The following is a 10,404-nucleotide window of genomic DNA, read 5'->3' as shown; positions in this document are numbered from 1 at the left end:
GATATGAAAATGAATGACCATGGCATCTTGGTATTGTATGACACATGTGTCGTTTTTATCAGTATGCCTGTGGATGAAACCATCGCCATCCTTGAAGAATGAACTGAAAGGACAACTGACTCGACAAAGAGCGCAATCTCAATACCATGAAATCGGACCTGACTGAATGTCATAAAGGAAAGAATAGTTTCAGCTCTAATGAAACCTGTTGCTATGCGTTTACCTTTGAGATCCCTCATTGCTAACGCTGTCATGTGCAGAAACACGGAACGGCTAAAAAACGTGCTATGGTGATGACACGCCGAGCAGTAAGCAGGGATGGCGAGGTGGTGAGAGCGCCTGCCTCACAATGTGGCCCGGGTTAGTTAGCTAGTGTTTTAAGCAATCAAGAGTGAGGTGATCGGTAGACAATGTTTTCATACTGGGGGGGGGGGGGGCTCATTTTATATTGATTCAGATGATGCTTCCTCTGCCAATTTTGACACTGACATACCATCTGTTTTTCTGTTCCAAGAAATATGAGTTCAATTATGATAAGTCAAATGGACAAAATTTCTTAGAATTTGATTTAAATGGATGAACCATGGACAACTCATTTTAATCACTTCATAGCTCATAAGATATCAAACTATTAAGCACTGTCGACCTAAATTACAACATCAAAATGATATACCTCACGTATTTTACATATTGTACATTGTATGAAGAAGAAACTACACATCTAGATTGAATTAAACTACTGAACAGTGGACTCCCAATTTCTCGAACATCCAAGGGAAAAGAAAGTTCGTTCAAGAAATAATTGGCTCGAGAAAGCGGGATAAAATTGCAGTGATATAATGAGTGAAGTGGCTTGAAGAAAAACAACTTTTGGCTCGTGTTAATTATCGGGAGGTTCAAAAAAATAGGGACTCCACTTTATTCTAATCAGTCTAATTAAGATGGTTTCCGTTGAACATTCGAGCAATACAATAAAGTTACCACTGAGATCTCATAACATGGTCTCAGTTTGAGTACAGCTAACAGAAACCTATCAAAACTTTAGCTCTCAAGCTGACCCCGCGAGAGAAAAAATGGATTTGAAATTATCTACATTTCAGTAAAAACGTGCGTTTCATAACAGTAGTTAAATACAAAATGGCGCGCGGTTTTAACATTTTTACGAGATTTGACTTTAATTTTCTCGAAAATGCTTACGAGTTTAATCACGGTGTCATTTACACAAGTGAATTTCAGTGACATGTTTCAAATACTATATAAAATGTTATCATACGATGACTAGGTTTTTGGTACTTAATTTTTCCGCTCATTGCTCGAACTTTCAGCGGAATCCGTCTTAAGTCTAATAAGTATTGTATAATAGTAAATCAAATGAGGGATCGGGATCTTGTCATGTTGTTAGCAGCTCTTAGTAATGTAGAGTAGAAACTACAAATGTAAAAGGAGATCTGCTAGAAAAAGTTTGAGAAGAATCCCTGGAATCTCCTGACAAAAATATCAACAATACTTAATATATAAAAAAACATAAGAGTAGGAAATGGGACGAACAATGAATTGACACCTGCCAATAAAACACACTTTCTCCAATGGGAACATGATATTTCATAAAACCAAATGCACATATTGTGAGATATCTTAAGTCCCCTGTCTCTTTAAGTCCCCTCTTTAATAAGCCCAAACCCCTTCCAGAGTTCTAAACATTTGACGTCATTTTCTCAAGTCGTATACTTTCTGAATCACTGCTATCGCTGCAGGTAAGAAATTCGTCGCTAGAATGCGAACTAGCCATTAAATATTGTCAAATAAACAAGCCTTTTAGGTGAAATAAAGCTTTCCTTTGAAAGGAATTTAGCTTGCGGTAATTTATTGAAACCTTATTGTTCTGTTGTTGTGACGTCATTTTCTCAACTCAATCGATCGAGGAAAGCTTTATTTCTCCCAAAAGGCTCATTTATTTGACAATATTTAATGGCTTGTTCGCATTCTAGCGACGAATTTTTTACTTGCAGCGATAGCAGTGATTCAGAAAGTATACGCCTTGAGAAAATGACGTCAAATGTTTTCTCCCCGGAAAGCCTGGCCTCCGTAGTTGGTAACCAGGCCACTGGAACATGGCTGTTCAATGGCGGACGAAAATTTATTGACTTTCTACGTCGAAAAAGTACACATTTCTCATCGTCTGAGAATATGCTTTGAAACTTATGTTCTATATAAGGTTAACTACCGATCGGATGTAAAAACAGGTATCCCAAAATTTGATCGTAGTAGCACTTTAATGAAATCGAGAAAAACGTTTAATACATGCAACTATTTTTTTGTTTTAATTTTTTCGCCCACAAAAATTTTTACTTAGTATTTATTGTTATTAATTTTGGATATGTGCAATACTATAAACAGATTATAGTAAACATTAAAAAGTATCCCCCATCTTTTCTTATATGCATTTCCTGATTTATGATTTAAAATAAGGTTTTCCCTGCTCTGTTTAGCACCCCGGCTACAAAATCTGAAATATGGAAAGCAGGGTTCCTCGTATTACAATAAAAAATACGACAGCTACAGCGAAAACCGCCGCCATTCGACTTCACCATTTATGTAGTTAACACTAACGTCATTCACAAATTTACATTTTTCGTGCAAAGAAGTTTAAACTTAAAGAATGTGTGACCCTTTGGGTGTTGAACAACTGAGCTATCCAGTTGACATTTTAATTTGTTACTAGTTCCCAATTCTATAGATACTGTTGTGCTGTGCTCGGGGGCAAGTGAAACACTCAACGTATTATCAACTAGAAATTTATATGTCATTTATTCCCCGTAGCGCGCGAGTTTGGTAGTCTATTCCCAGACTCTCAATTATCTCTAAGTTTGTCGATAGCGTAAATTGTGAAAGGCGAGCGATTTGAGCTACGGCGAACTTAAACTCTGCTTTGCGCTCTTATGCGCGCTCGCTCGCTATCACCGACTAAGAAAAAAAAGAAACGTCTGTGGTCAGACTATTTGGAAGTTAGTAATCAGTTTGTAAACAGTTTTGTGTAATAACTGTGTAAATGTTTTTTTTTTCGGGTGAAGCACACTGCAGTGAAATAAATTAGACGTACTGCCGTCTAGTCTTAGTCTTAGTGACTAAAAGTAAAAAAAATGCTTTCACCAAATTTCCAGCCACCTTAAAAGTAACAAGCTGTGCTCAAAAATAACTAACTTGATTATTCAAAAATTCACACGATGCCCATTAATGGACAGAAAGTTATCTCCACAATCCGTACATAAAGAAATATCTTGCGATATACGTTGGCTACCAATATTCGTCTGAAGTGGTGCAAAGCGCTGCAAAGTTATTGTATTTTTAGCCGTTAAATAGTTTTCGTTGACAATTTGTTGAATAATAAGTTAATTATCCTGCTCAATCTTACGGAATAACATCTGATTTTAGCTAACCCGGCCTACGGCTTCGTCGGCTAAGTATCAGGTGATATCCCGAGCGATTTCGCAAAATATTTGTTAAGAAGAATTCTGATTGCACGGTTGCAATTGACGGAAGCGATGAAACCAATTCACTTATCGTACGAAAATCTGCCATATGTCACCAATGGACATGGCGAGGTCATTTGTATTGTCGTCACACGAGAGCTTGCTACCACTGAATGAAAAGTAACGTTCAAATGCCCACAAAATTGGTCTTGTATACAGGCGTTTATCATTTAGGTAACTTGGGTGTCCCCATCGGTTTGTAGGCTTCCAACCCCAGTCACTACATTTGTTGGCCAGAGTTGACCTGTCATCTGGGAGGCGAGTAAAAGAGCCACAAGCTTGACGCATGGTGTCCGAATTTGTGAAAAACTTCACCGCGTTTGTTCCTTTGACATCCTTGTTGGTCATGATGTGAAACACTTTGCCTCTCTTCTTTTTAAAACAGTAAAATCGGATCTGAGTGAAGCCCATGTCACGTTTCAACTGATTGAAACCATTTCGCAACAAGAACTGATAATTGGAATTGTAGTTAGGAAGAATCTCTCTATAAGATTCGGAATTGACAGCCGCATCTTGTAGAGAATGTTTATCCCTCATCAGAAAACGACCAATCAGTGTCCATCCACCTGAAAGAAAAAATGTAGCGAGGTAAAGATCAAGTCTGCATCAAACCAAAGTGACCCATTGGTGCCACTGCTTACCCGGTTTAAGTTACTAAGAGTATTTTTACTCCTGGATGGGATGCTAGTCTATCGTGGAGTAACCTCGTGTATTAAATTCGTCGGCCCCCACTTACACGCCTAGGTTTACCAAGGCAACGTACGAGTAAAGTGCCTTGCCTAGGAATACCACTTAGTGACTCCAATAAGGGTTTGAACCAGAACCACTCGACCCGGAGTCCAGCTTGTTAACTGTTTACCATTGGGCCACGACGCCTCACACGAGTCGCACGAAATGGTAATGCAGGAGGAGTTTACATGAATCCTAGAGCAGTTAACTTTCATTCTCTTTACACATATTTACTCCTTTTGTTTGTTTCTGAAACCTTCACGGGGCCTACATCAATTGAAAAAGAACACAGACTTAAATGGAAGCGAGTCAGAAAAGTAATAGTCTCATTCTTTCCACAGAGTGAATTTTATGATTGCTTGCCAAGACGACACCGCGCCAGAAGTCTAGGTTGTCTCCATGACGCGAAATACATTCCGAGTGAAAAAGAAACATGGATTGAACTAAATGACTCTTAAGCTAAAATACCTAAAATCCTAAATCATGCGAAATTTTGCTCGATTCGGGTTGCTTTTGCTCCACAAATTGCAATTACGTGAAGAAAGCGCATTAGGAAGAAATTTGACCTGTCCTCTTAACCCTTAATATGCTGAAATTATTCCCAAAAACGCGGGTTTTTTTAACCGTTAATCAATTTTCTTGGCTCTACGGTCCAAAATTTCTCTAAATTTGCTAAAAATGCACTTTCTGGCAATGCAGGAAGATTTTGATGTAATTTCCATGTAAAAATGTACAATATTTTACTTTGGCGCATGCGCATTAGCCAAACTCTGGACTTTCCTTGCTCCTTTCCTTTTCGTTTTTCTCTGCTTTCTTATTCTCTCTATCTTTTACTCTGTGCACCAATTCTACTGGCCTGAAAAGTTTTATCTGAATCAATGAAAAACCCTGGAAAGGAGATCATGATCAAGTACTGGTATTTTGGCCTGTTTTAGCACCAATTTTACACCAAAAACTGATCACGTTTTTTTCGATTAGCTCTGTCGGAATGCAGTCAATATTGAAGATGGACAGTCCTGTGGAAAGATCTATCCAAGCTCTATAAGATGCAAATCACAAAAATCTGCTGACGTGTAAATTGGTGATGTCATAAGTGGCAGAATGGCTATTCCTCCAAATCCCGGAATAATCCGCGCTTAGCATGTTAAGGATTAAGGTGATTCCACTGAAATAGAAGGAGTATTAAAAATTTTCTGAAACTTGGTCCAGGTTACAATTATGTTATGAGCATTAAAAAAATGAAACAAAAAATAGGGGGGGTCACCACGCTAGTTTTTTGTGTAAAATGGATGGGCATTATAGTAAATTGACCCAAGAGGTATATATTAGGAACCCTAGTAATCTGAATGGGGAACTATTGTTTCTAGGAAAAAATCATTTTTGCATTAAAGTATTAGTCTAGTTCAACAAAATAGACTTTGATCTTATATTAAAAACTATTCTTATTGTACAGGAATTAAGATAATGAAAGAAATTAAAGATTTTGCTTTGTGCGCACGTTAACGGCACTACCTAAAAACGTGTTTTTACGGTATTAAAATTAAAAGAAAAAACAATGTAGAATTTATTTTAAACCTTTCTTTAAATCGCGATATATTGTAGACAACCGTATAACATTTAAATTAATGCATTAAAAATGGGGGTCACCGTGCTCGTTTAAGAGAAAACGACCATTTGTTTCCCTACCGAGCTTAGCCTGAAGGGAATCTCGTAGTGTTCTGTGTGCGCGCGCTAAATGACGCGAAAACTCATGCGCAGCAAGGATGCGCAATGCAATTCCGTGGAATCACCTTAATATTATTTAAACGCACCTTGATCAGTACTCATGTCACAAAACACCGTGAAGGGGTCCCCTGAGTCGGTAGGGTTGATCCAGTACTCGCCATCCCCCTCAGAATCACCGCTTATCAAAATATCTTTGCAAGAAGAGCCTGGGACGGAGGATTTTGATCCTTTCTTTGCTGCAAAAATTGTAATAAGAGGTTAGTCAATAAAGCAGGAACGTTAAGGTGTATTTGGTTTCTTTATGTAATTGGTTTCTCTATGGTCATGCATTTAATCACAAATCACATTCTAAAGGATATAACCAGCGAGTTTGAATTCCTTCGTTTTTAAACCGGGGACTTTCATTATTGCGTTTTTTTCGATTCAGCACATATGTATAATAATTTCGCACCCGGAAACCCATTAACAAAATCTAAGCCTTATGATTACAGAGCTGTTTAATTTCATGTTTTATATATATATATGAACAGAGCTTCCCGTTATACAAAGTTTCAGGCCTAAACACTTCTCTGTTTTTAAAATACAGATCACTAATAATGGCTTTGCACGCCCGAAAAGTTGAATAAGCACACAGTTGGTTCTTTGTTAGTTTCCCGTTAAAAGAGTAATAAAAGTTTCAGTAATCCATTATCTACCGTATAAAGAACCAATCACGCGGCTTGTTCCCCGCGAAAGGTAGTCGGTGAATGCGCATAGCCAAATTCTCCGAAGCTAAATCAATTGGAAAGTAAAAAAAGAGAAGGCCAATAAATTTTTGAAAAAACAATCATTGATAGCTCAAAGAACTTATTAAATGCGAGGTTGACGGAACACTGAAATCGTAGACATATATGCCATCCGCCTTCATTGATCACTTGAACCAGAAAGTTCTTGATCTAACATCCAGCTCACCGAGAAAACATGATTAGCGTCTACTACGCCGGGGTTATAGGGGAATCTTTGTTAACAAAATTTGCCCCCATTAGCATAAGGGCTTCAGTTTCTGATCGAGCTACAAAAAAAATCAATTCTGAAATTGAAAGAACATGGTATGAATTAACGTTCGCCATAGATTTTAGCCAGATTTATTAAACACTATTCCTTCGACGCGGGTTTGAAAACAGAAAGCCGATATCTCCTTCAATATTATACTAAGCAAAGAGCAGAAAATTTTGCTGATTTTTAAGTTTCTCAAGATCTTTAAATATCTGGAGTCAACGAGTATATAGCATGAGGCCTTCTCTACGTGAAGTCATTAACTAATAAGGCCAAATGTAAAAAAATAATGACATCAGCAAAGATCGCCTTATACGTAACGTGAAAATCTTTCGAACTGGAATGCCATTGTTATCGCAATGAGTGAAATGACGTCATTTTTCAGTGGTTACAAAATATTCTTGCACAATGATTGTGCAATATAGCCACGTTGCACTCGAGTTGTTACTGTGCCAAAATGCCGTTCCAATTAAAGTGATCGGAAGAGCCAGGCCTATCATTGTTACCAAGTTGAGCGCTTAGCTCAGGTTTGCTTTAGCATGAAACGTCTTGCTTTGCTACAGGCCCTGAATGGGATGCTAGTCAGCAATTGCAGGTTATTTGAAATATTTGCCAGGTTGACCAATAGCGGCCTTCCCAAGGAGTACAATAAATGCCTGAACTTACTTTCAGTGATTAAACTGTGGTTATGAACGGATAGAAAGCACCCATTGTTTAATTCCCTCTCATCCTTCACTGTTAATTTTTTAATCTGTGCCTTAACAGCTGAAGAATCCTACAATGAACAGGTTTTTCTTTCTCTAAACTTGTTTAGTACAGTGATTGTTTTACCTGGTGTGGTTGGTTGTGTTGTAGGAAGCAAAACTGATGGCTCTGTAAAACAGAAATAGAGAATTAACTCAAACGTAACTATTATATTATTATATCATTTAAAACAACGTAAATTTGGAGACCTTCCTACATTTTGACGCAAATGGTGAGTTTATAATATTTGCTCAAACTTTTTCATCGTTGTAAATAGCCGAATGTGATTTGGAGCTAACAAAACTGATGCATTGAACTTTCTTTGTCTTCGATTATGGTACTTTTGGGCGAAATGTGGAAGCGCTGGAGCGTTCCAGGGCTCGAAGTTTGCCCGAGATTAATATTTTGATGATCAATTTGTATCGAGGATTCTGTTCCGACGATTTTTCGGAAACTTAGAGAGTCATAATAAGATGTTATAATGAGCTAATTGCAGTAGTTTAAACGAAATCTTTGCGCTCAGTTTTCTGTAAATAGCAGTTTTATCCAAATAGGTGTGTTCAATAAAAGTAACATCGCGCAAAACTCGTAATCATTACATCGACATATTGACGTGCGTATTAATCTTCGATAAATTTCGAGTAAAATGCGAAAGTTTCAGGGAAATCGAGTCAGAAATGGTGAAGTTATTAGAAATTTTTGACGGGCATACAGCACGTCATTTATTTCGATCGAGTCACCTTAAAGCCCCAAGTGTAAGTACTTCAGAGGAATGCTAAAGTATATTATCCTAATATACCTAACATAATTAACACCAGGCTCCTTGGGAGCTGCAAAAGGTGTCATTATCTGTTTCACTGTCAAAATTATTATTAAATCTAAGGAAGACCAGAAAAGGGGTGATAAAAAAACTGCTGACTGAAACATTTTATTACGTTGTAGTCAAATAAAGTGGGCTGTGAAAAACGTCTGTAAACTCGCCTATTTCAATGTTGTCGATGTACACCAAAAACGACTGAGAGACAAAGGACCGGCTTATAGACAATACTGAAGAAAGCGCAAGGATCAGACTACTTTATTGATCGGTAGTCCGATTATCGAAACTACATATCCGACAAAATTAACTTGAATCGGAGACATGTTACAGCTCTGTAAATTCGTTCAATAATGCTTCGTGTTGTAGGGAATACTTGTCGCTTTTTACGACAGCTGGTGTCATAAATACATGAAGCGAACTTTTTGCACACTGTGATATTTCAAAGTTTTAATTCTATCTCCTTTAGTGCCTGGAGTGCATGACCTTTCATGGCTTACTTTCAGTGATTAAACTGTGGATATGAACGGATAGAAAGCACCCATTGTTTAAGTCCCTCTCATCCTTCAATCTGCGCCTTAACAGATGAAGAATCCTACAATGAACAGGTTTTTCTTTCTCTAAACTTGTTTTGTACAGTAATTGTTTTACCTGGTGTGGTTGGTTGTGTTGTAGGAAGCGAAACTGATGGCTCTGTAAAACAGAAATAGAGAATTAAACTCAAGCGTAAATATTATATTTTTATGTGGTGTGAAAAAGTGAATATATGAAAGACATACCTTATTATAGGAAATTAACGCGTCATGAAATTAACCCGACTTTCAAACTTTCGCGTTAATTTAAGTCGCGTTAATTTTTGTTAACGTTAATTTCCGCGCCATTAATTAAGTGGAGCGTTAATTTCCATGACGTTAATTTCCATTATTTTGGCCCCAATTTTTCGTTACAGTACAGATGTTATTGACTCCAAGGAAAAAGCATAATTTTATCTGTCACTATCATTGATACTGTGAAGAACGCTTAAAGTGGGAAAAGTACCGCGATTATTGTTTTCGTTTAAGATTATACGCCTACAAGTGTTGAAATAAACTTGTTCCTGTTGTGTATGTCGCGTTAATTTCCTTCATTTTGAAATGTTACCCCCTCTTTCGCGTTAATTTCCTTTATTGGGAAGTAATTTTTCCTTCAATTCGCGTTAATTTAAGTCGCGTTAATTTCAAATACCTTAATTAACACAAGCGTTAATTTCCTATAATAAGGTATATGTGAACTGCGGATGAATGATGAAATGGATGAAATGATCCTCGAAGTGTGTTAGCAATTTGAGCAGTTACAATTTTTAGCCCGTTTAAAATAACTCAAGGCTAAAAGGGGATTTGAACCCATGAACTCCGCGATACCGGTGCGTCGCTCTACAAACTGAGCTATGAAGATTTGTTACCTGCTCCTAACGTATAATTTTGCGCACGACTTTTTACGCCATTCAACATTTTTACGTCTATTGTAATTGTTGTTGGTGTTTTTGCTCTCAAAAGCTATTGATCAACGCTTATGATTAAAATATATACAGCATGAAAATTTAAAACTTTGAATGTGATGTAAAGCAAACGCAAAACTGTCTATTTTAGCAGCTTAACGCTACCTTTGCATTTTTAAAGCTGACCTTTATACCAGCTTTACACTCATATTTAAAGTTTGCCTTAAGAGACTTTAACATTTAAGCGAACTTTAAGTTGGCTTAAAGTTCCTTAAATGTAAGGAGATTTAAGCAAACTTTGATTTTCCGTAAAACTCTGATCGCATTCACGACCGCATATTTTGAATGTT

At 37.2% G+C, this 10,404-nt stretch overlaps 1 protein-coding gene across 1 annotated transcript; it reads right to left on the bottom strand.

The window, feature by feature from the left end:
• Window positions 1-3,050: 3,050 nt before the first annotated feature.
• On the bottom strand, window positions 3,051-10,067 carry LOC144666514 (uncharacterized). The gene is made up of 5 exons (XM_078527937.1): window positions 10,019-10,067; window positions 9,229-9,270; window positions 7,851-7,892; window positions 6,071-6,220; window positions 3,051-4,096 (listed from the first exon to the last, which is right to left on the bottom strand). The coding sequence occupies exons 1-5, from the start codon at window positions 10,065-10,067 to the stop codon at window positions 3,558-3,560; spliced, it is 822 nt and encodes a 273-aa protein (XP_078384063.1). The 3' UTR covers window positions 3,051-3,557.
• Window positions 10,068-10,404: the final 337 nt, after the last annotated feature.

Source organism: Oculina patagonica, chromosome 9 (genome assembly GCF_052425735.1).
Source record: "Oculina patagonica isolate OP01 chromosome 9, crgOcupat, whole genome shotgun sequence".
Taxonomy (NCBI): domain Eukaryota; kingdom Metazoa; phylum Cnidaria; class Anthozoa; order Scleractinia; family Oculinidae; genus Oculina; species Oculina patagonica.
The sequence above is the reverse complement of the archived record's forward strand: the minus strand, read 5'-3'. Positions and strand labels throughout refer to the sequence as shown.